We start from the raw sequence: 26,748 nt of genomic DNA, 5'->3' as shown, positions 1-26,748 counted from the left end.
ATGCTTGAACAACATGGGAGTTAGGGGCACAGTTGAAAATCTGCATATAACTTTTGACTCCCCCAAAACTTAATAGCCTCCTCCTGAGTGGAAGCCTTACTGATAACATAAACAGTTGATTCTGAATATATCCATAACTCTACTGCCTTCGTAGATAAGTTTTAAAGCAGTAAAAGGAGCTGAAATTAAGGAAGGCTTCAGTATGTTGTAGTTAAAATATTTTTATTAAAACTTTAGGTACGGGGTGGAAAAATCTTTTCACTTCGGACATTTCATACAGCAATATGTATATGGTTGAGTAGATGTGCTGTGTATATTTATTGTATCTAATCTTCTTATTGTGGTCACGCAAAGCATACCTTTCCTGTGAATATTTTTAAGAGATAAAAGTGGCTGTAATTAAATGGACAAAATCATACACTACATACAATATTGGGCCTCTGTTGAATCAATTCTTGATATTTGTGAAAAATAATTTATTTTTTTGATGAGAAGAAACATGCCAGCTTAAGTTACATAGCTGTTTTCCACTTCCCTTTTTATTCATTTTATTGAAAGTTTATTCATTTTCTTGAATGTTCAAAGGCTAGGAATTGGTGTCCGTGTGCCTTTTCTACCACATCCCTACATAAAAACCACCACAGAACTTTCACTCCGCTACTTTAATATTGTCTAGTTCCATTCATCCTCTCATGCCCTTCCTCAACTTTTAAGAATTGATGTATATTGGGGCACCTGGGTGGCTCAGTCATTAAGCGTCTGCCTTCGGCTCAAGTCAAGTCATGATCCCAGGGTCCTGGGATCGAGCCCCGCATTAGGCTCCCTGCTCCGCGGGAAGTCTGCTTCTCCCTCTCCCACTCCCCCTACTTGTGCTCCCTCTCTCGCTGAGTCTCTCTCTGTCAAATAAATAAATAAAATCTTTTAAAAAATAAGAATTGATGTATATTAATACATAAATGTGGAGGTAGAAAGCAAAGTACATGCTGGAGACCCTCTGCTCTCCTCAAGGCAGAAATTTCCAAACTAAGCCTATTAAATTTGGCTTTTGTAATGTCCATTTGGATGGAGCTTGCCTATCATGATCATAACCAATAGGTATAATGTCACTACAAATTATCACCAACACCCACAATGTCGATGCAAAATTAATTTAGTTCCTCACGAGGCCTTGTCTGTTTAGTTTCTAAATAAAGGAGAATTCCAGTCAAATTTTAAGTCATCTAGAAAGCTGAAGCAACACATCATTTAAACCACCATGTCTGTATGCCAGGGTTCTAGTTTCCAAACCCCAATTGGGAACTCCATCATAAGACTGTAACCTACTGTAAAACCAAAAGAGTTTGGCAGTCTTCTACCTGAACCAGATAAATAAAGATTACTAAAAGTGTTTGCTTTTATGTTTGGTCTCATTAAACATGAGTTACATCAAAAAAAGTATAATTTAAAAAAAAGATTACTTCTCTAAAAATGACTCTTTAAACAAATGTACAAAAATCATTCCTCACATCCCTACCACAAATTGATTTCTATTCTTACATATGTTATTGAGTTCAAAGTAAACTTGCCTGTAAGTCTTTGAATTCATATCTGAGAATTATGCTTTTCCAATATCTTACCTTAATAATTTAAACTGAGGAAATCTTGTCACTCTAGTTCACTGACAAATTAACAGGTAAACTTAGGTTTCTTACATCAATGGTTGATGTAAAAGTATGCCCTTACCAAATTCTTGTTGTCTAATTAGAAACATGAAATCTATTTCGGTCAACATGTTCAATTCTGCTCTTTAATTAAAATAATTGAAATTTTTCTGCCAATTAAAGCTTATTAGTAAGGGTCATCAAGAAAAAGCCGCTGCCCCAAAATCAAACCAAGCTTTAAATAATAACTGAGTCCACACAATCAAAATGTAACTTTAGCTCCAAAACTATAGGTTTATAGAAGTATAAGTCAATCAGCTTGTCTCATAACAAGAAGCTTTTTCAAAGGGCCCATTTTTTTTTATTGTTTAGGAATGCGACAGAATTTATGTTCTAAATGAGAATAGCATTATTCATGAAAGTTATTCAATGACCCACATGCACTAGACACAACGGACGGAAATGTTAGCATGTTGTTCCAAGAATCACTCTCCTTTGCCAAATGGAATAAGGAAGCCTGTGCGTACATAACTCCTAACTCTTTCATTTTAACCTTCAAATGTACCTGAAATTAAAACTGTAACTTTCTCACCTAGAAGTTTTATCATAATGCATCCATTATAAGAATCACTGACAAAGAAATTTTATTTGACTATGGGGCTGAAATCATTCTCTCCAGTTCTCCGAATGAAGGGGGATCTTGAAAGTCCAACATGTGGTGGACAAGTGTTTACCACCTACTGTGAGGGTTTTAAGCAAGGAGGTATTAAGCCGGTAATAACATATATTTATAGAACCGCATAAAATTAATGGATAATTCTTGTGGTTGGGAGAGATAAAATTATAAAACCTGAGAAAAGGGCTAAATTTAGTAAATAATGCTTCTATGCATGTTTCAAAACAGACGTGAAGATGTGTTCTCCCAGTGCACTACACACAGGCTGGGAGAAGGCCCGTGATGATCTGAGCTGGCAAGTTTGTGCAGAGGTGGATGGTGGTTGGCACTTCTGACCCATTCAGAAACAGGGACTGGAATAAAAATTATTTAAAAAGTCAGAAAGCATCATTCCGGTCTAGGGCAGAAGAGAGATCGTTTTGTTATCATTCTAGTTTCACCTCCCCGCTTTCTACTTCCCTTCTTTATCGGATATGAGTAGTTTAGAAAAAGGATAATCAAAACACTCTTGTTCTATTTTGAGATTAGCAGAATGTTTTAAATTCACTGCTAAAATCTACTGTTGGTGAAAAGTATTCAGAATCCTACTGCTGAAAAGATACAATTGTTACTCCTCCTCTTGCTACATACTGTCTGTGAAGAAGGTTCTCTATAAACGGGAAAAAACCACGCAGGCCTCAGGTACGGCTGCATCATCCTGCCATGTGCTTGGCGGCAAAATGTGTACACGAAAGGGATTACAAGCAAAACACATTAGACTTTGTCCTTTTTTTTTTTTTTATCATCACACAAAGAATTATTTTTTGGCACAACTGACTCTTGGTGATGCACCACAATTTTATTTATTTATTTGTAACTTAAAGTTCAGTTCAATCAAGAGGCAGTACTGCCTAGCAACTATGAGCAAAGCCTCTGGTAGAACACTGGGAGGGTTCGAGTCCTGCACTACTCTTGTCTTACAAGAACTGTGACCTTATTAAGCAAATCATTTAACTTCTCAGGTATAAAAGGGGGATATTAATAATAGTACCTGACTCACAAGGTCACTCTTCCTATTTAGGGAGTTAATACATGTAAAGTGTTGAGAAGAAGGCCAGGCATACAGTGAACACTCAAGTAAATGTTGGCTATTATCATTATCTGGTGTTGGAAATCTAGTTTTAACCATGTTTTAGAAATAGAGAGATAATGGTGCCAAAGTGAATATTGTGATCTTCTCCTTCAGAGCCCCACATATCCCCCACTCCTCCTGTGAAACTGTTTGCTATTTAGCTGAAATTACTGTGGTTTAGTTTGACCAGTTACTTTTATATACGTTTAAAGCATGTTTATATCTTTTAGTAATAAAGTAATGACTAATCATGTTAAAGTACTCAATAATTAGTTTCAACCTCAATAACATACTATTAGGATTAATGAGCTTATTCTTAATGTTAGCTTTTCCTCTGTATAGGCTACTCTAACTCTATTATGGTTATCTAATGATGCTTTCATCCAAATTCCTAATGAATTAATTTTCCAGGCAAAACATTGGAAGGCACACTCTACACAAATTCATTAATACACAAGTATCCAATTCCAAATCAGATGCCAACGGACATCATTCTCTTTGTACTTTTACAATAGAGGACTGATTTGATAAATCATATAGCTGTGATTCTCTGTATTGTCCCCTGAATGGCTCACACTGACAATGCTCTGTAAACTCACAGGATTTTAAGACTTGGCCTGCCCAGCTTCTCACCTTGCCAGTGACTGCTTACATCTCATTCCATTAATTACTGCTCAAAATAGCTAAGATGCTTCTTAGGCAAAAATCATAGGGTATTCATTTGACACCTAATCAATGTGGTTTATTGTTTTGTTTTATAATACTTTTAGATTCTTTATAATTTGCTGTTGCCTGGATTAGTAACATTAAATAGTTTGGGGATTTTATTTTGAATAACCTCCAAATGACCTTCTATCCATGGAAGAAAAATTTTAAAATATCAGGTCCATATAGCCATATGGTTAAGAAAGGCATCTCTATTGCTCCACATTCAAGATGTGAGCACCGGATGAGGTTGCTTAATATGAAAAAAAAAAAAAAAAGTGTCTTGTGGCCAACATGTGGCATTTCTAGAACTACACCTCCTCCATCTTTGTCAACTCCGAAACACATCCACCTACAGTGTAAAATAGTCTTTTTGTAATACCTCCAGCAAAAACAATGATATAACTGCTCTTTCCTAAAGTTTTTATGAGAGAGCACAGTGCAGTCAGTCAGGATAAATGCATGCACAGTTGAAGGTCAGAAATCATTGAGGGCTTAGATATTATTAGAATGAGCATTCCTGGGCTACTGTTCAGGTTTCAGAACCATCCTGAAAGGCCCTGTTCTGCACTATATGGGAGAGAATGCGGTAGCCTGCTCAGCTGTGGCTAAACATTGTTCGAGTTTATGCTCCTGCAGGCAAACAGCACTTGTTGTCTGACACTCAGGTGGTATATCTAGGGGCTATGTCAGCTAATTTGCAATTCAATCTCTTTAATCCCAAACTTGATTTTCCTTCAGCAATAGATTGACAGTTCTGATTATTTACATTATTTCTTCAGTTTAACCCAATTTTGTCTTTGAATGAACAGGCTGCCAATAACATCAACAAGCATTAGATTTAATTAGCTTTTCTAAGATGTAACCTGATAATAAACACCACCATCCATCCAAGCGACCACTGTTTAACTTTTCAAAAATTCTATTTACACATTATCCCAAAACTATGTGTCTCCAATATTCACGAAAGTTAAAATACTAAAAGTCATCTTCATGCTTTACTACAGAAAAAAAAAAAAAAATCCAGAGTAGTATTACTGGTAAAAATACAGTAGCTACATACTGTTTTAAGTGGGTAATTTTCTAATCAAAACTATAAACACCAATAATCTGCTTGAGATTTTAGAGTTCTGTTTTGTGATTTCTGATTTAGGAGGGAAAAAGTTAATTTTCTAGTTCAGAAGGGAAAAAATTAATCAGGCAGAGACCTCAAAGAAGATAAAGGCCATGCTTTGTCATCAACACTAAGGCAAGAGAGTGGTAACAGAGATCATACAAACAATGGGGATACTGCAAATTGTTCATTGTCAGGAGAGACTGAACCGTAGGGTTTATTTTGTAATTGTTTTTCATGAGTCAATGTCAACGCTGATTTGCACTGTTTGAACATATAGCAAATGATAGAAAGACATAGGCCAGACAGATGTTGGGTGGTATGAGGAAATCTGCCAAAGAGGATGCCTAAGTATTACTTAAAGCCATAGTTCAATTTTTAATAGAAATGAAAAAAAAATGGCTGAATCCGATGCTCTAATTTTCAGATGAGAAAATTTAATTCTCAAGATGCTAAGTGAAACTTCAGCAAAGTATAAGTGTTTTTGAATAGATAGGATTGTTGTCAAAAATAGAAAGCAAGAAGTACCAAAGTTTTAAAAATTGGAAAATGTATTTATTTTAATAACCCCTACTGGTTCATTTTCTTTGGTAAAGCAATGCATAGTCACTTACAAAAATCATAACAAGCAAAAAATTAAAACTATGTAAAAACATCAAGTTGACAATCACTGTAATGATGAGATTGACACAGTTCTGATTGTAGGTAGAAACTGGTTATTGAGAACAGAATAACATTCATGTGCTTTCCACACCAACCTTTATTTAAATGTATCTATTTTACTAAGTTTAATCTATTCTGTTTCTTGGTACTAAATTAGCTTACCTAACTGTCCATATTTTCAGATTGAAAAGTGGATTACATTACTTATGGGGTTGGTCATATCAATAAGTTTATCATTCCCCCCCCAATTTTTTATATTTTAATTAGTATATTTAAATGCCATGACACATTTTATTCCTAAGGTGTACATATTCCTAAGGTCTCAATTTTGTAACTCATTTACGTTAGAGTAATTACTCAGAGATAGTTGCGTAAGTATCCACAGAACAGTTGGAAAAATCTTTTTGGAGTTAGGCACCAGCTTGATGGTTATCACTGAAGCCTAACTGCAATTAAAATAGTACATTTTCTGGCAGTAAAAACTTATCTTAAAAAATGTCTGCACAAAAAAAGTACAGGTGAGGCATTAAATGCATTATTTTTTAAAAATTCTGTTTGAATATTATGTTAAAATTTTGAAATGACCTGCTCCTATAAACATCATCCATACATAAATTAGTGTTTTAGAAATTATTAAAGTTAAAAATATCATAGTCTGTCTCGCCTGAAATGTAAAGCTCACTTATGACATTTTCTTCTGTGATTAAAGGAAACCAAATTTTCAGGATATGAATGTTTCTCAATTTAAGAAAAAAATATACAACATAGGTCTCTATTTTTCAACATTACTTCATTGCATCCATTCCTTGAAATACTGTGATAAATATTCATAAGAAAATGGACTTACCCAACTCATAACCATCTGGAGGTAAAAGCCAGTTAAACCAAACATTTATTCTAGCCAGAATTTAACATCTATGTTCCATTTAAACTTATGTCTTTTCAAAGGGTGAAGGCTGTTTTGCAGAATACCATGATTCAAAATGCCTCTTTAAAAAGGGATCTGTGCATAAGTGGAACTCCATTTGTAGAGAACACTGTCTTCTTCAACTCAGGTTATTACTCAACATTATCAATGTGTGCCATGTTTTTAAGGTGATTTTTAATATAGCAAATATGCTAATCTCACAGCTACAAAAATGAAGTTTTCTTGCAACTATATTTTATTAACACCTTTGCCTGTAGAAAAAGTGTGATTTTAAGGATGAAAAAGTGTATTTCCCTCTAAATTAACTAAAGAATAAATTTAAATGTGGCATTCTTATAATTAGAGTAATAGATCTTAGAGTTTTATTGCCCTACTGAAAGATCAAGTCTCCGGCTCTAGTTAAAAAAAAAAAAAAGACTTCAAGAATATATTTCAGGAAAATGATGACATCAATTTAAAACAGAGAGAATTCATATTTTAAGTAAGGGAATTCCAAGAAAAAAGGTATTGTGTTTAAAACCCACTGGAATCTTTTAAAGCAAATACAAATGTCTTATTTTCTTAAAAATCCCACTTTCTGGGGCGCCTGGGTGGCTCAGTCGTTAAGTGTCTGCCTTCGGCTCAGATCATGATCCCAGGGTCCTAGGATCAAGTCCCACGTCACTGGGCTCCCTGCTCAGCTGGAAGCCTGCTTCTCCCTCTCCCACTACCCCCGCTTGTGTTCCCTCTCTCGCTGCTGTGTCTCTCTCTGTCAAAAAATAAATAATATCTTAAAAAAAAAATCCCACTGTCTAAAACTGTTTCTGGATCACTGCAGTTATGCAATAGATGTCTATTAAATATATCAGTAGATCATATTACAGGTCTTTGGCAGAAAAAAAATCATCGTTATGTATTTTTTTAAAAGATAAAAAAATATTCTCAAAAAAATACACATTTAAAACTATAGGATATAATTCTGGAATAAGTTTTAGTATCCATTAAGGAAAATGTAACATTGTTTAGCAGTCTAGTGATAAGGCTACATATTGTCTACAGTTGTCAGGCTTACGACCAAATAGGAATTCAACAGGCAGAAAGGTTCTTCACATTTCTGGGGGAAAAAATCAAGCGGACCCTGTTCACAGAAGGAGAGATGTGAGAATTGCAGTACAAGAAATATAGTTCTCTTCATAATATAAGTGTTTGGTCATTATCTGAACTGGAATTTACATATACTTCTTGGATGCACAATCACTTCTCTACTCTAAGAGTTAACAGAGGTTTATCATTGAAATGGACAACATAAAATGGTGGCCATCTTAACTTACATTTAGCAATATATAGTATACACTTCTATGCGCTTGATGCCATGAGAAGACTAAATATTTTTTTATAAAAAACAATGAATCTAAATCCTTAAAGCCTGATTCTTGCCATTTAAAATGTATTTAACACCTTCGTTTTGTCTGATTATCTCCATGTTTGCCTTTGCGGTGCGATTAAGTAAAATTTATTAAACATCTACTATATGCCATGCTAGAATCCTTACAACTCCATGAAGTCTGATAACTCAAGGTAATATCCATACTACGTCTGTCCCTTCTCTGCTCACTCTCCCACTGTTGTAAGACAGCATCGCATAAAACAAGCAGTAGTCTAAAAGGAAATCACACCAATGTGCCATGTTTTATCTGTTTGATTCAAATTTTCCAAGCACAAGGAATAAGTTTTCATATTGTTTTTGTTCTAAAGTCCTTTTCTCTTACTTAGCCACTGTCTATATATAAAATTAGAACTAAACCAAAAGGCCAATACAAAGCAATTTTATCACACCGAGAAGGTAGTAAAGGTCAGTAAGAAGCTAAAAATTTAATTTCTGCAATCCAAGTCACAATGAAGCCAACTAAAAATTGGCCAAATCTACTAACTTAGTTGATAAAGTTAATTGAATTAGTAACAAATCCCCACTACATTCTGCTCCAAATCCAAATCAATAACTTTATCTTGATGATTTCAGCTAGTCTAACATAAGGCAGTGATTTTGACCCCAGGATATTAAGAAAGGGTATTTTTCAGATACTATCGTATTGTGTTATATTTTTATTTGTTGGATCCCGTTTATGTTATTATGTCACCCACATATTCAAGCATTATAAACTTGCATATTCAGATATTAAAAACTTACTTATAAATGAAAATATATTACTTAAAAATAAGAAAGTTAGAAAAAATACCTATTGGTTATTATGTTTCTGGCTTACATATGATGAATCCCAGAAATATGATCCATATACTCCAAGGCATTTTAACTAGTTTGATTACACCATGGATGTCATTACTTCAACAGAGATGCTTTCTAGTCTATGGAATAATTGGAAGCAAAAACCAGCAGGTTTCAAATGGCTCCAGCTGTGTTAAGTACTGACTGTGAAACAGATTCACTCTCTTATATGTTGTTTTGTAATAGGAGTGATGTATAAGGTGAAAATCCCCAGACGGGTGGAGTTCCTATGGGTAATCAACAGGGAAGTAAATTAATAACAAATGCTAAAAGCAGAATAATTTTAAATACAACATGCGAATGAAAATGGTGAAATACTCAAAATGAAAGAAGAAGCAATTATATAAATGTGAAACAACAGGGACTAAGATCAAAAGAAAACATAAGATCCTGTTGGCACTATTCTGATGCTGTTACAAGGTCAACTTTTCGGAAATCCTAAATAACCCCCCCCAAAAAAGTTTTAAGCCAAAGGCAGATTAACAGAGATAACTTGCTTATTAAAAAGATATAAAACTCAGATTCCGAAAAACCACCAAGAACAAAACTAAGAGAACATGCATTAAGTGAAACCGGCACCTCTGTCAGTGGCAAGCTGGCGTCCCTGGACAGAAAAAAGAGAACAGCAGGTAGGTTTTGTTTTGGGTCAGTTTGTTTTGTTTTGTTTGAGTGTCTGCCTACCACGGGCCAGACATTTACAGAGGTCCATGTCTTCATCTCATGATAACCTTATGGATTAGGCATGATTACATTCATTTTACACACAAGAAAAGCTAGGACTGGTACATTTAAATGGCATGCCCAATGTCAGAGTTTTAGTAGCAGTTCATGGTGTTATTTTTCCTACTCCAAATATCAAATTTCTTCATGGGTCTCAGTTTTTCTCACCTGGAAAAAGAATTAAATAGGCCAAATAGTCTCAAAGGCTCATTTGAGTCTTGAAAAACTATCCTATGAGTTCTTTTAGACACCAAATTTATCTTTCTAAAATTAATATAGTAGCTAGACACTGCTCTAGTCACTATTCAATTATTATTTTGCTTCTTTTTATAGAATTCATACGTGATTCTAGGGTGCTGTCTGGTTGACACAAAAGTCTATTAAGGGAATTTTAATGTAAAAACTTTCTTTTTTTACCTCTAAAACACCTGTCCTTATCAAGCAGGTAACAAAGTAAATCTATTGATCATTATGTTTAGAGGTAATCATTCAATAATCTAAGTATTTAAAAGTTTAAATAAAATTTTTTGATGAGGAGGCTTAGAAGAAAAGGAATCTGGGACGCCTGGGTGGCTCTGTTGGTTAAGCTTCTAACTCTTGGTTTTGGCTCAGGTCATGATCTCACAGTGGGGGATCTAGCCCCATGTTGGGCTCCCCACTCAGTGCGGAGTCTGTTTCAGATTCTTTCCCTCTCTGCCCCTCCCCCCGCTCATGTGCTCTCTCTCTCTCTCTAAACCATGTTACATTTTCCATAATGGATACTAAATAAAATCTTAAAAAAAAAAAAAAAGAATCTGATCCTGTTTAGTTCATCCTTTCTTTCCCCATTATATCTATCTATCTATCTATCTATCTATCTATCTATCTATATGTATATATATATATAAAGGTATATATAAAGGTATTATGATGGGCAGACATAGTAGTGTGGAAGAAATGAGATATCTGATTATGTGACAGGAGAGTATTTATGTCCATCAGAATCAGCGGTTTGGCAGTTTTCTAATTTTCTGCTTCTCTCTGATCTACATGCAGAAACCACTGAGTCAAGACACTGATAAATGATATAAAGGTGTTAACTATACTTCACTGTTAAAAAATCAAAATGGTAAAATGCAGAGCCTAAGACGGCCTATTCTAGCTCATCTATAGGACTGTAGGTTAAATTAGACCTCCAGAAATATGAATGGAGGGCTGCCAAGGAGACCATAATTTCTTAGATTGGACAGCATGGCAACCCCTCAGCCACAAAAAATTCTTTAAATTAGAGCTTTTGTCATCAGTCCACAGATGTTATAGAAGAAAATATGGACAGCAGCTGAAACCAACCATTCACTCTCTCCATATATACTATATTCACTTTGGCCTCTGTCACAGCAACAATGGATACAGATGAGCTTTTATGCGTCATAGGCTTACCACATTTGAATGCAATCTAAAGTTAGTTTACTGGGAGGTAAGTTGTGAAGAGCAATTTTGGGTGCACTGAGTTGCCTCGTAATATATATATATTTTTAAATATATAAATGTGTTGCAATCCTTTCCAACGAAAATATGTCCCTAATGAGGAAAATGTTTCAAACTTATATCTAGCCTAAAAATAGTGTTTTACAAGTAAAAGTAGGCCACACATAAGGAAGAAATACCAGTGTAAAGGTAGGGTTCTAGACTGGAAATAAAAGTCATTGATTTTAGCCATGTGACTTGAAAAAAAAAAAAAAACAACATATTTTCTGAATCCCAGTTTCTACATTAGCTGAGTAAGAATGGAATGTCTTATTTATATGGTTATGGGGATTCAATCAATGGAACTTTTATACATATATAAAGTCTGATTCCAATATCAGCTTATCTCTCCACTTAGGTCAACATTTGCTAAATGCCTACTAAGTTCACTCTTAGGCATTGTTGTAGATTTGGTCTTGGAAACACAAAGGTAAGTAAGATACAGCCTCTTACTTTAAGGAACTTTCTTACAGTCACCTTCATTATTAAGCCTTCAATTACGACATACCAGTGTTTGACTTAACTGAGTTACCACTTGAGACCGAGGGATCATGAGGACCCAGGGCTGTGTTTTGAACAATCCTGAATATATGCCTGGGGTTGATACTACATTGGCTGGAGAGGATGCACAGCCTTGCCAATAACAGATGGTCCTACAGGAATAGTTTAAACCCTGAGGAGTGTTGCTTCCAGTATCATCCAGAAGTCAATAACCTTAGCGAAAGCAGAATTTAATTGTCTAAAACAGAGATGTGAGGTGTCAAAATGATTTTGCTTAATTATTACCATGTTTAAAAATCAATCAATGAATTCAACATATTTTGCCGTCACTGCTTGGCAGAAGATGTTGCTGTCAAGACCAAGAATAAGCTCATGTCAAACTAAAATATCCTAAAGACTGTCTGTTTTTACTACAACTTAATGTAATTTTGATACTCATCTCAATTCTGCAGCAAAAAGAGAATTTATTTTTATAAAGATTCTAACATCTTTTTTATGTTGGAAATTTGAAGATTGGGAATGCATTGAAACATTAATCCATACAGTTAAATTTAACATTATTTCTTCACCTTGAAGGTGTTTATCAGTAAGAAAACTCGATTTAAAAAATTGCAAAGGAAAACTGGAGAGATTTTCTATTTCTAGGAAGAAAGGACACGTGGGTGTGTTGATACTTTATGGATGTTCTTGAGCAAAATATACAGACGTGCAGAATAGACATGTAGAAATAATTCTGCGTCATTTTAAAATCTATCTAGAAACTTAAGAAAACAGATGTATATCAAGGAACATAAATGAATATAATCCACCTGGTGAATGACAAGAAACGGAGCAAAGAAAAGTCGCCAGTGCAGGTGAGTTCACAGCTGACAAACAGAAGGAAGGCTATTGTGATTCTAGGCTTCCAATGTGAAAATTGGTTCAATGACATGAATATATGACACAGGAGGGCATCAACTCACAACTCAGAACTCACTCCATTTTGTCTCCATTTGTCACTTGCCCCTTCTACAAAAAGTTTCCTGCAGAATCCTATGTAGCTGTGTATCTGAACGTCCTCAGCATGCAGCCGCTGTCATACAGAGGCACAGATTGGTTGCATCCTCCGAATCCAGAAAAGCACCAGTATTTTTTTTTTTCCCCAAAGAAAAGATCTACTATGGAACTACTGTCAGCAGAAGACATTTTCTTCCTATAAAAGATACGGTTTCATTTTGTATATCCTTCTGTGTTTCCATCCTTCTCCATATTGAGGTTTGTTTAATGAGGAAAAAAACCTCATTTGCTGAATTGCGGTTGCTATTGTCTTGCACAAAAACTGTTTTGTTTTAAAAATCAATCATCTATGATGATTCTCAGCAAGTCCACTGTACCTGCTGTGGACTGCACATGGGTTAGATGCTCTTCCTAGTAGGCAAAAGTATAGGATTTGTAAAATCTTTTAAAAATATGCATGGCTATTTGCCCTGATTTATACATATACAAAGACATTAAGTATTAAAGAACTGCAAGGCATTGTACTGAACACTGTCACGAAGGTAAATATACTGAAATGCACGTATGTCTGGAATGAGATGCTGTGCTACAATACACACTATTTACAAATGGAGCAAAGATGAATGCCAAAAATACAGCTTGAGAAATGTCTCAGGATCAGTTCCTATGAGGACCAAAGCACTCGCTCAGTAGCCAGCCCTCTTCATTATGGTAATGCTATAGTTGCACTGAGGGTTTTAATCTGATTTACGTTTAGAGGAGAATCTACACACACAATCGCAAGCTTCTTCTCAGGCAGAGTTGCAAGCCAGGTCACGGGCATTGGGGGTCCCGAAGGTAAGTGTGAGCAGGCCAGCACTGTCCACTTGGAACCACTTAGATTCATCAAAAAGCAAATCTGCCTATTCTAAGACATGCGTTTGGGATTTTTATTCTTTCAGACACTTCCAATGTTTCTACATTTGGAAAAAAAAATAGACAAGACTAATTCTCTAGGCAATAAATCACTCTAATGTGGAGGGAAATGTGTTAGCTAGTTGTATTACAAAGCCTTTACTTCATATTTAATAGGCACCTGCAATACCAGCATTATACAAAGCTCTCTACTTTGCAAATCTTTAAAACCCCACTTAATTTTCAGCACTGATTTCCTGCAATCTAAGAGCTTATGAAGGGTTCACTGTGTTCATACAGATCTATGCAAAATGTGCCAGAACTTCCTTGTCTGTGATGGCATTCATTTGGAGGTGAATCCCAAATTTCTATCACTGGCATGCTTATTTCCAACCAAAATAAATATTCTTAGAATGAAAGCTGAAGATTAGGAGGACAAAAAGGAGGCAAAGTAACTAACACTGGGAGAGATATATGCAAATATCAGCTCAATGACAATTCTTCATACCATTTACAATTGAAGCTTAAAGACCCAAATACTCTGCAATCCATTAGTTTCTCAATACCCTGGAAGGGATTAGAGTATTTCTTAATCAACTGCTAACAGACTGAAAAAGGCCAGAGACTGGATATTCACAAGCAGCGTAATACTAAAAGGCAGAGATGGTCAGATAGAAAGACAAGCAATGGAAGAATGTTAAAATATAAGATATTATACAAACATGGTGAAACTGACCAAATTTCCATCTCCCTGCAGCCCATATAGTTTAAAAATCTGTATAAAGTGGGCGCCTGGGTGGCTCAGTTGGTTAAGCGACTGCCTTCGGCTCAGGTCATGATCCTGGAGTCCCGGGGTCGAGTCCCGCATCGGGCTCCCTGCTCGGCAGGGAGTCTTGCTTCTCCCTCTGACCCTCCTTCCTCTCATACTCTCTGTCTCTCATTCTCTCTCTCTCAAAATAAACAAATAAAATCTTTAAAAAAAAATAAAAAATAAAAAAAATCTGTATAAAGTAATGAGTGGTGAGGCTGTCGTAGGCTCCTTTTAAGAAAAGGTAAGTTAATTTCACTTGTTTTCTCAAGGAATTCCAGAATAATGAGCATAAAATGACTAGGAAGAATTAATCAAACATGCCTCAAAGATGGTGCTTATAAACTCCACCACCCGCAACTGTACAAGTGGTCCCAAGTCCATCATTTTAAATGTGATATGTGTTGATGGTACTGTAATCAGTCAGACTGTTAAAGATCAGGGGAGATATTTTCACATGCCATTTAAATAATGAATAAGGATGTAAAAACACATCCCTAATGAATGACTTCAAGTTCTGAATGCCTTGAAGTCATATTATGGCTCGGAACGTTCTACTAATTCTGCTACCGTTCTTGTCTATAGGATGGATACAAACTGCCTAGAGGACAAAACTGTGAGGGAGAGATTAAATATGGGTTGTTTTCCCAGCTTGTTCCTGCCATCACTCTTTACTGTTAAGGAAGGGTCGTTGTTTTACTTAGGGATTTCCATTTTACTCAATCCTGGCTTAGGGAAAAAAAAAGAATATAAATCAAAACCAAAATGTCAATCATAGTAATATGTCTTTCTTGTTCTATGTTTCTGATGACTGACAGCCCAATAGGTTTGTATCAAACAAAGGTAAAAAGCATGTGTTCCTTTCCAAATGAAATGTTTGACAGATTGAAGAGCTATCTGAAGTAACTGACGAAATCTTAAACAGCAGAGTCTTTCCATTTGAGATCTTTCCAGATTTGGATTTTCTTCCATGATCTGATGCAGATTTGGGGGGTCCTAACTATTATAAAGGATGTATCACCTTAGCAACATGAGTTATTGAACTCCTATGCCTCCAGATACTGAAAACTTCAGGGTAAGCCCCTTGCTGACTTGCAGTCCCAAATTCTCACTAACATCTGGCCTGTGATTAGAGAGTCGTATTTAAAAAAAAAAAAAACCAAAACCAAAACCAAAACAAACAAACAAACAAAAAGCTAGCAAATTTTAGGGCCTTGGTATGTAAAATTCTGAAAAAATATTAAACATAAAGTAAGCTGTCAAGAAAGCCAAAATTTAAAAATCCATGTTAAATAATTCTTAGTTTCCAACTACATTGACTATATAAGATATTAACTGATTTGTTAATATTAGCAAGAGACTAGTTTGAATAAAGGACCTCCATCAGGAAAACACCATCCTAAATTCAGAGAAGAGACTACCCTAAATTCAGAGAATGCTTACTGCACGGATTTTAAGTGAAAGTGGTAAATAATCCACCAAACTCAGTTTTGTTTTGGTCTGTAACAATACACAAGCTAAGAGTTCAACTCTGACAGAGTAAACCTGAGAAAGTACTAAAAAAGATCAGTACAGTTGACCTGGCCCTCGATCCTAAAAACACTCAATCTGGTACTGCTAGACTAACACAACCACTGCAGTTTTTAGCATTTGGGGGATTTCTGCATTCCCACCCAACCAAATAAACAACTGGAAATAAAAAAATCTGAATAACAAAATAAAACTGTGGAAACGGAGCTTCTGAGAAAATAAATTACAGGTCTCACTTTCATACCTCAGTACTGTCATGTAAGATAATGTAATATGAAAAATAATTCAATAAGAGGCCATTTCTAATATTTTGGGCATGGTTTACACACATGTCATGTATGTCAACGTGAAAAACGAAAGTTCAAGGGTCAAACTAATTCACAATTAGTTCTGAGGAAATGTGATTTTAGGTTTGAGGTTTTTCATTGAATCCAAATTCTATTTTACTATTTCACATATATTTTAATTTGTGCTATTATGAGAAGATGCATTATAGCTTGAAATATTTAATAAGACTATGCATATACCATAAGAATATAACACATTATCACAAGTGCAATACTTGCAAGGTAATTTTTATGATGCTAAAGCCGGTTCTGTGACACCATAAGGATGACTCATTTGAAACTAAGGTAAGGAACATCAGTTTAGAGTGCTTCTATATATAGAAATAATTGCAAAATTTAGGAGACAATGTTTTAACTACAGAAATTGTTTTCTCTATGTTAGCACATATTCAGTAATCAGAAGACACGTCTATGCTTAATACAGTGCCAACTTTTATTTTTACTCTCCTTAAGGTTATTAGCAATGAATACTAAAATGCACCTTGAATTTTATAGCTTGGCTGTATGAAGCTGAAAAAAAATCAAGCATTTGTCTCACAAATCCAAGAGGAAAGCTACCAGTTTTAATAGATGGCCCATCCTCACTTCAAATTCCTAAATCAATCCAAGGGGTCTGGGTATCCTTTGCCTCAAAACTGACTTCATGATCATAGGGCACTTAGCCGAAGGGCAGGAGTAGAAATAAAAATCGCAATGACAACACTTTAAATATAATTTGCATCTGGGGGAGCAATTTTTCTCCACATGCCACCCGTGTTCAACTGTCAACAATATACTGCAAAATTTAGTAAAGTATCTTAGTTTTTTACTAGCCCCACATTAGTTAAGATTTGCTCCCTTCACTCTCAATTGCATTTTTTCTTCACCCTCCTAAACAGCAGTTCTATGACTGCTTCACGCATTTTACATGACATAGCATTTTAGTGGTTGCAGTGGGATTCCTCAAAAATGAAAAGTAATCATAAATGTAGTATAGTATCTCTAAATGACTGGGAATAGAAGCAACTCCCCTTACACAGTACATGTATACACTTGAGTATAGCACGCATACTCATTTTCACTGTCTGATTTCTTCAATACATACACAGATGTGTATATGAGCCAGTACTCTCAAATGTGAACAGCTAAAGTCAGGATGTTTAAACTCTAAAACAAGCATTTCATTTAGAAAATTAAACATGACTGCTTACCCAGAAACAAACTCTACTACATCTCTCACAGATTGTTTTATTACTGGAAGAAGTCGTCAAATGTAAATAGGTCACTTAAAAAAAAAACAAAAACATTTTCATTCATACCCCACAAAAAGCACACTGGGGCCAAGAAAATTAATCCCCCAAATGCTGTCAACCGGGTTGGGAAATAGCAATAAACAGCTTTCTGTAAAGCCCCTCCAGCTACAATAAACCGGCTGTCAGTAAGCGAGCGGAGAGCCGGGCTGTGCACAAGCAGGTGCTCTGGAAATGATCATCTGAAAGGGAAAGGAGCTGACGTGTCTGACTCCAACATGCTGAGGCAGTGGTTCTCAAAGTATGGTTCCTGGACTAGCAGCATCATGGCCAGGATCTTGTCAGCAATGTAAATTTTCAGTGCCATTGGGGGCCAACCCAATGGCACTGAATCAGAACCTCTGGGAGAGAGCTCCAACAACCCATGTTTTAAGAAACCCTCCAGGTGATTCTGAGACACCCTAAAATTTGGAAACTTAATATCACGCATTATAAAAATCACATCCATTAAGAATATATTTTCCTTTTAGAAAAATACACCAATGAGCTTTATCACTTAAAGCCCTACTGGAATTGATGATGTTGTCATCCTCTGAACAGTGAACTCTGCTTATTTGTGAATAAATATCAAGACATGACCTTGCTTTTTTTTTTTTTAAGGGACATTTCCCTCAATCTGTGAATGCTAAGGATACTTCCAAAAATTCATGCAAAATAATTCGTGGAAAATCCAGTGACTGATTTGTTATATTCGAGGAAAATGAGAGCTTAGCAAAATAGAGTGGATGAGGAATGTGGTTTCCAATGTTCTCTGCAGGGTCACATAAGGCAAAACAGCAGGGGAATAGAAGACAAAATAAGAACCAGTGCTCTATAAACAAACTCATGGTGTAAGAGTCAGACATTATGTTTTCCTTGTATAGATGATACAAATTAACGATACTTAAACCCTTTACTCAGGAGTCTTGAATTTTACTCACACATCACCTAGCACCATTAAGTGAAAAGGTATTCCCGTTAACAGCAATCTGTGCCCACTCACCTAAAAATCTTCACAGATTATATGTTTATTAATTCCTTTGAAAGCTTTTGTTGTAATAAACCCTACTTTTTCAAAATCATGGAGCTTCAGGAGCACATTTTGTATAAAAGCCACTAGTTGAAGTGAAGGAGCTAAAAAAAGAATTTTTATTTTAGCTTAACTAGAACATCTTCAGATAACACTCATGTGGTTCAGTTAAAAAAGGAAAACTAAAAGGGTAGTATATAATTTGTGTTCTTCATTCATAGAAAATATGCCTCTTCTATACTAAAATTGTACATCTCGCTATCACCATCACTTCTCCTTACTTCCAATATTCCTTTCCTCCAACACTGCAATTTTTCTTTCTCAGCGTGAAAACTTCTAAAAGGTATAAGCAAAGCCATTTCAATAGCTCTTTATCATAATAGTGAATTACAGCTACGTCTGAACATCAAAATACCTACAGTGAGAACTGCACAGTGACACATGGTCTCAAGGAATGTCGAAAATGCACTTTAGTTCCAGTTAGAGAATTAGTCAGCATCCTATTTTAAAGATTACATCATACAAATATTCTTATGACTAAGCCTCAACAAAGTATCTTTTCCATAATTTGCTGAAATGCACTTAACATTTGTGTCACTGTACTACATATAGTTTCAACTCTTGTGGAGAAGTCAGAAGAAGTGAGCCTGCACGTCAATGCTAACACACCACGTTTACATCAAGAGAAAGGAGGATGTCGGAAGAACGTCAGTCTCTTCCTTTGGAAAACAAATTTCAGAATTTATGTGAAAACTTTCAGTCATGTTAGCTTTTTTTCAAGTTATTATGCAAATCATAAAGTCTCAGTATATTGTGAGTGACCTTCACATTAAAAGTAAATTAAGAAGAAGCCATTTTCTTTCTTTTCATTAATAGCAACTTCATATTTAGCATCATAAATAACTTTACATGATTAACTATTTACCAACTTTCATAAACCTTTGCTAAGCTCGGAAATCTTCTAAATTTTAAAACACCAACCTCTCTTAAGAAGCTGAGGAAGTTAACATAAAAATACATCCTTCCAACTTGAACTTCTATCGAGTAACTTCATATTCTCCTCTAGAAATTCTATATGGACTTATTTTAATTCCTTTCCTTCTGTGCATTCAAGCTCTAAGTCTGTGTACTTTTAAAATGCTCTAAGTATCTAATCTTCCACTTTTAAAAAGTGGAGATTATAGTGGGATAATCATAGGCATTATGCCTACTGTTCTGGGAATATCTATGTGATTCATTGTCGAAATTATTTTTATAAATATCTTATAACCACCAAACCTTAAAGTCACTCCAGAGCAATAAACACTAGATTATAAGAGGGAAATAGAGTTTCAATAAAACATTCCATCTCACCCCACCCCCCAAATAACAAAGGAAAAACTCTTGAGTTTTCAAACACTAATCAACAACTGTCAGTACTATCCTGCAAATGTACTTTGCTTTCCTTGATTTTCTGAAATCTGTATGTTCTTTATCTTCAACAAATTCAGACGGGCCATCACCATGGGTGGACTCAGTACCAACAATACCAACAAGGATAACACTTGGATTGCGAAATCCTAGAAAGTTTGTGTGGTGAGAGCTAATCGCAAAAGAGCAAGCATATGAATTTAAATGCTGGCTGCTCCAGAGCAACTGTCATTAAATAAAAGGTATCTTTGGCTGTAGCACCAGCTTGATCCTTCCTTCCCCCCTCTCCTTGCTACTGCGGGCTTGGCACCTGGCCAGCACAAGCGACATGATACCCTAGTGCCATCTACAGGGCTATTACTGACACTCAAATTTCATGGCAATAGACAAGCACCGGTGAAATAAATTAGACAGCGCTGCATTTAAATCTTTATTAACAAGGAATTATTAGACCTAAGAAAAACTAATTCTGGATTTGGTTGAAATATGAGTTTCTCAGCCTCTTAATCCCTCTTCATATGGCATATTTCACAGTTTAAAATGAGTTATGACAGATCACTTATGCATTACTAAGATGGGAGAATATTTACAATGGATTCATTCTTTTCTGTATAAATTGGTTATATCAGGGAGAAAGTATTCCTTCTATTTTTTTTTTTTTTTCTTGAAAGAGTACTTTGGTCATTACGGACAATTTGCCAACCTTTCTATTCAATACCCAATTTACTATATTACAATGAAATCATCTGAAATCAAAGAGAAGGCTTCCTATATGGCTTCGTTGCAATCTTATCGACAATCATGTGCTTCACAGCTGATGTACATTTAAAAATCTACTATCTCATTTAGAGACTAAAAAAAAATTAACCCCTTTAGCAACCACAGCTCCAAAATAATTACGGTCAGACCTTCAAACGTCATTTAAAACTTCGGGTTTGAAGGTGACTTTTTAGATCAAAAGGAAATGTGAAAATCTTGAAGCAGTCAATTTGGAAACCCCAGGAGCAGAATTTGGCATATCAGGACAGGTTTTCTTCCTCAGCAAACATTACCTTGGGACATTTTTGGAATTATTTCCTCTTTTCATCTTTTGCCATTTGAAGGAAACTGGGAGGTTAGATAATTCTCAGAACTCAGACATTTCAAAGCTGTTCTAAAAATTCTTGACTGAGCCCCAGAGGAACAGAAAAGGGGTCAAGTTTTTTTTTTCCCTCTTTCACACTAAGCTAAAGTTAGACCGAAACAATAGACACACTGGCACGTTAATACTGGTTGACTGGGCACTTGTATGCAGTACTCATGGACCAGTAAAAGTGCTCGTTTACCTGTCTGGTGTGTAAGGGGCCCTTTGTCTTGAAACCTCCTTGGGAGCTGCACTCTGAGGCACTGAAGTGATCTGAACTAGTGGAAGAGCGTTTGGAAAGGGTATCACAACCCCCGACAAAGGTGTTGTCCAAAGGGAGTTCCTGAATCACATGATGCTTTTTCACGGAAACTGGAGTGTCTGGTTTAAGATGAAAAGCAGGCTGTGGAGAAGCCGATTTGTAGTGCTTGGCCAAGTCAGGGCTGTTAGGCTTGAAGGTTGTTGGAGGGGCCGGGCCCCAGTCAAATCTTCCTATACTTTGCTCCTCCAGCTCAGCCGGCAGGCTTATGGTCCCATTGATAGGTTCGTGAACTGCATCATCGGGTTTGGACTCTTCGATTGTAACAAAGTTCAAAAGAGAGCTCTTGGGAGACTTTCTTTTCTTCCTTTTCTTTTTTTTGTTTTGTTTGTTCTCCTGGTTCGGGGACATCCATTCAGCACCTTGCTTGCTCCTCTGAGCTGCTTTGAACCTGGATGCATGGCGACAGCGCACCAGGACGGTCACGAAGATCACGACTATGACCACCATGGCACCTGCAACGATGGCAATCATGATGGTGAGATAGTCTTCGTTTTGATAGGGTTGGCTACTGTCCCCTATGTTCCTGTCCAGTGGGGTCTCCATAGTCCTGCGAATCAAGTCGTAGATATAGGAGGCATTCCCAGCAGTGTCGTTAACATAGAGAAAAACAAGCACAAGCGTGTGCAGAGACTTCGGGTACCCCAGGTCACTTATGTTGACCACCAGACGGTGCAAGCCCACATCAGTGGGTGCCGGCTTTTCTTCCAGAGTGATGTTACCTGTTACTGGATCAATCCGAAACAAGCCTTTGTTGTTCCCACTCACAATTGTATACTTCAGTTCGGCGTTCATCCCAGTGTCAATGTCCACCGCAAAAACTTCCGCTACCACAGAGCCAGGAATGGCCGAGAGGGGCACCAACTTAAAAGAAGTGTTGGAAGGTGGAGAAATGACAACTGGGCTATTGTCGTTGACATCCATGACATTGATGGTGACTTTTGCAGTAGAGGAGCGGGGTGGTTGTCCTCCGTCAGTGGCTTTGACATCAAAAGTGTAGGAACTCTGCTGCTCTCTATCAAATGAGACATTTGACTTTATGACTCCAGAATAGGGATCCAACACAAAATTATCACTGTCATTTAGAATGGAAAGAGTCACAGCTTTATTCTCTCCAGCATCTGCATCTGTCACTGTGATTACCCCCACCGTACTATACTTTGGCAGATTCTCAGACACAAAAAATTGAAAATGATTATGAGTAAACTTGGGGCTATTGTCATTCTCATCCAGAACAGTAACTATCACAGCCGCTTGGCTTTGGAGGGGAGGGGTCCCATTGTCCCTGGCAGTTACTGTAAAAATGAATCGTTCTTGTTCTTCCCTGTCAAAGACTCTGGAGGCTGTCAAAACTCCTGTCTTTCGGTCCAGATCAAAGAAGGAGGCATTCGGCCCAAGCTGATAAACAATGTCCGCATTTTTCCCACTGTCTTCATCTGTAGCACTAATAGTTGTTAAGTATAACCCACGTCGGTTGTTTTCAGAAACTGACAGCTCAATTACAGGCTGGTTGAAAATTGGTGGGTTGTCATTTTCGTCCTCAAGCTTAACCCTTACCAGGGCAGTCTGATTTAAACTGGGCTTCCCGGAATCGGAGGCAACAATTTTAAAGCTGAATTCTTTGGTGCCCTCATAGTCCAACAAAGAGGAGGTCTCTAACAAATATTGGTTGTCGTACACTGCCTTCAAATGAAACGGGACCTCTCTTTCAATAAAACAGATCACTTTGCCATTCACATCTGTGTCCTTATCTGAAACTGTAATTAGGGCAATCTTTGTATTGACAGGGTCTTTCTCAGATAAATACACTGTGCCATTGATGGGACTTATGATGTACCTGAGGTCTATGTTAGGAGGGTTATCATTGACATCAGTGACATTGATGGTAACCATTGCTCGAGCGGGGGTGGAGCTGCCATCACTAGCCAGCACTGTCACTTTGTGAATGGCTGTCTCCTCTCGATCTAAGGACCTCTGAACTGTAATCAGCCCAGTAGTATTATTTAAAGCAAAGAGTCTTTTGGTTGCAGGGGCGACCTGGGCACCAAAAATGTACCGGATTTCAGCATTACTGCCTATATCTGCATCAGTGGCATGGAGCTGAATTACAGAGGTGCCTACAGGAGCATTCTCTGGAATGTGCACCTCCACTTGACCCTCTTTAAACACTGGCCTGTTGTCATTTACATCACTTACTGTGACCTGCAGTATGGCCGTGCTGGATTTCTGTGGAGTGCCTCCATCCTCTACTTTGATTTTCATCACATAGGTATCTTTCTGTTCTCTGTCCAAGTTTTGCTGAACAATCAATTGTGGCCACTTCTCTCCCTCCGGAGTTTCCACGATATCCAGTCCAAAAACACTCTGCCCATTTAGCAATTCATAGTGCTGTACACCATTGAAGCCCGTGTCAGGATCTGTTGCCGATGGAATTGGAAAGCGGCTGTTGATCAAAGTGTTTTCTGGAATGGAAATATTGATGACAGGAGATGGAAACATGGGGGCATTATCATTGGTATCCTTGACAATTATTTTTATTTTGATCAGCCTGAAAAAATCATTGGGGAGGATCACTACTTCAAGTTCAAAGAAACACTCATTCTCCTCAGCATAAGAGGCTCCAGCACAGAGTTTTTCTCTGTCTATTCTATTGGAGGTTGTGAAAATTTCCCCAGTGCTACTGGATACTTTCACCAAAGGGGCATCCCCAGCTTTAGAAACCAGTCTGTAGACGAGGCTGGCACTGGTCCCCGTGGCAGCATTGATGTGAGAAATGTTCAGATCCTTTGGTATGTTTCCTATGGGCACATTTTCAGGCAATTCCTCTCTAATAGTGTAAATAAGTTCTTGAGCTATTGCGGAATCCAGCCTTAAACAGGCAATCAGAGCAGCCAACAGGTAAAAATCCCTCAGGTCCATGATAATGTACTTATTTTCTTTTCCCGGATTTTAGGGTTTAAAGGTTTCCACTGAGGAATGATGCACGAATTGCAAGAGGAAGCGTGCATGGACTGGAGGATGCATTACATCTCATCGCTTATTTGGAGACAGCCACTGTCAACACAATCGTATAGACAATATTATTCTTCAGTAAACAAAAACACACAGTCATGAAATATCACAACACATTTTCCACTGCATATTAGTAAACATGGCAGTTTGCTCTGCCACTGTTTGCAAGTTAACTCTGTGGATGAAAACACTAAATATCCACTGTTTGTTGCATTTGCCCAGAGAAAATGAAATTAATCTACTTTTGAATTAAGGACAGCTGCTACTTTTACCTGTATTCACCCACACTGGTTTTTTCAGGACACTGTTTAATTCAAAACATGCCTTCTTGTGTTCTCTTCTTCCCCTCCCCCTGTCTTACCCGCCTCCTGGCTTCCAACCCGCCTCCCTTAGTTTTTTTAGGTGCAAGTGAAAAACGCTAAGTATTTGGCTATGGTTCCTGCTAATTGCTTTGTCACATGTCAAATGTAATGTTTTCTTCTCTGCTACACTGAGTCATCTCTTTCGTCTAAAAAGACTATCTTTTTCTTTCCTCCCAGTTCCTCAACTGCCTTCTAATCCAATCTTACTGGGAAACAAGCATCCGGACATGCTGCTGCAGCATCAGAAGCAATAGTCACCGGCCACTACATATCCTCATTGCCTAAAAGCACAATACCAAGACTTCAAATTTCCTGCCCAGACCTTGCTCTCATTTCTCCATATTGCCAAATTCTCCCCATTTGGATTAAGAAACACACTAAAACTTTTAAAAATGTATAAAACAGGATTCCTTATCCTAGATGTGGAAGAGAGTGTTGAGATGTAAGTGAAACGCAGCTAACATTTCCATGTAACAGCACAGTATTTTCTACTGTGCATAAAAGAGAGGGAAAAAAATGCAGTTTCTTAACCCTGATCCCTGGTTATAATATTAGTAACATCTGCCACACATAAATACTGCAACCCAGTAACAGTAGGTAAAAAGGCTTCTGCTTAGATGCTCCCCTAACTGCAATTTAAATGGGTGCAAGCCTCCAGGCAGCTACCTACTTGAGTAGAACTGGTCAGTTCCCAGGCTCTAATCTTATCTGCATTAGGCTGCACGGTAGCTGATGCCCGCGATTAGTTCCAGCGGAGTGATGCAGGTAGGGATGCAGATACAGCCTAGTAGGTGAGCTCTGCCCCAACCGGCTACCCAATTACAAACATCCTTCGTCCACACTGAGGACATATCTAAACACAAAATTTACAATTGTGCATGCGAAACTTTACACTTACGTTAGTTGCCTCAACCTTTCCCCTTTCCCGGTATGCTGCAGTTAGGAATGATTTGTTCCGACACATAGAAAGCCATGCATCTGGTAGCACCAGTTTGGGGAGAAATCAGAAGCAGCAAAACGTTTCCTCCTTGTAAAATGTGTTGCTTCGGGCTGGCAAATTAGCAACTCCAGAGAACAAATTCACAGATTTGTCGTTAGTCATTCTCTCCACATTTCGTCTCTATTACCCACGGGGTCTGGGCTCTTCTGGTATTTAACACACACACAACATCCAGTTGCACTTCTTCAGCTCTGGGGTATTTTCCACAGCATCAAGCATACCATTTCCCTCCGATGTCAATACTGCTTAAGTCTCTAACTTCTTGTAGGAAACGTCAGAGTTGGGGTGATGGTGATTCTCTGGCTGCTCTCCGGGATGACAGCTGCCTGAAAAATTCCTAATCGGTTATCTCTTTCGTGCTTCAGAGACTCTAAGGCGCTCCTTCCTGTCTTGCACGCTCTCCCTCTCTCCCTTCTCCTCTGCCCCTCTCTCCTTCTCCCTCTCCTCTCTGAACTGAATTTCTTGATATAACTCTCAATAAGCCCAGAGGGAGGGCGTGACTGCCCGAGCCCCGCCCCCGGCCCCTGATTGGCCCGCATCTTGCGGTGCGGGCGGCCGCAGCCGGGCGCGAGGGAGGGGGCGAGGAACAAGGCCCTGACTGTCTCCCAGCTTCCCCTCCTCAGCGCCCCCTCGGCAGCCGCGAAAACCCGGAGAACTGATCCTGGCCCCGGGAGAGCCGGGTTTCAGGAGGCGCACTGAGCATGCCCAGCAGGGTCCGGCCCCGGAGGGAAACGCCGGCGCTCCCCAGGCCCGCGCGGCTGCAGCTCTCGTGGCGCGCGAGCCGGCCTGGGGGTTGCTCCGTGCCGCGCGGGGCAGAGAACG

The 26,748-nt window shown here is 37.7% G+C and overlaps 1 protein-coding gene across 3 annotated transcripts in view; it reads right to left on the bottom strand.

Moving 5' to 3' along the window:
- Positions 1-26,386, bottom strand: part of PCDH9 (protocadherin 9) — an 88,986-nt gene extending 62,600 nt beyond the window's left edge. For 2 of the 3 annotated variants that reach the window (XM_064586014.1, XM_064586015.1), the window contains exons 1-2: positions 25,825-26,386; positions 21,436-24,606 (exon numbers count right to left, since the gene is read on the bottom strand). In XM_064586014.1, the coding sequence (XP_064442084.1) occupies positions 21,436-24,471 (3,036 nt within the window). In that variant the 5' untranslated portion in view covers positions 24,472-24,606; positions 25,825-26,386. Of the gene's footprint in view, positions 1-20,527; positions 24,607-25,824 lie in introns of those variants that run through there. The other variant, XM_045869556.3, reaches the window with a different exon arrangement.
- Positions 26,387-26,748: the final 362 nt, after the last annotated feature.

Source organism: Mirounga angustirostris, unplaced genomic scaffold (assembly GCF_029215605.1).
Source record: "Mirounga angustirostris isolate CCGP_5_RB_7025 unplaced genomic scaffold, mMirAng1.0.hap1 SCAF_3, whole genome shotgun sequence".
Lineage (NCBI taxonomy): Eukaryota > Metazoa > Chordata > Mammalia > Carnivora > Phocidae > Mirounga > Mirounga angustirostris.
Note: the sequence above shows the minus strand (reverse complement) of the source record. Positions and strands in the feature narration are given on the sequence as shown.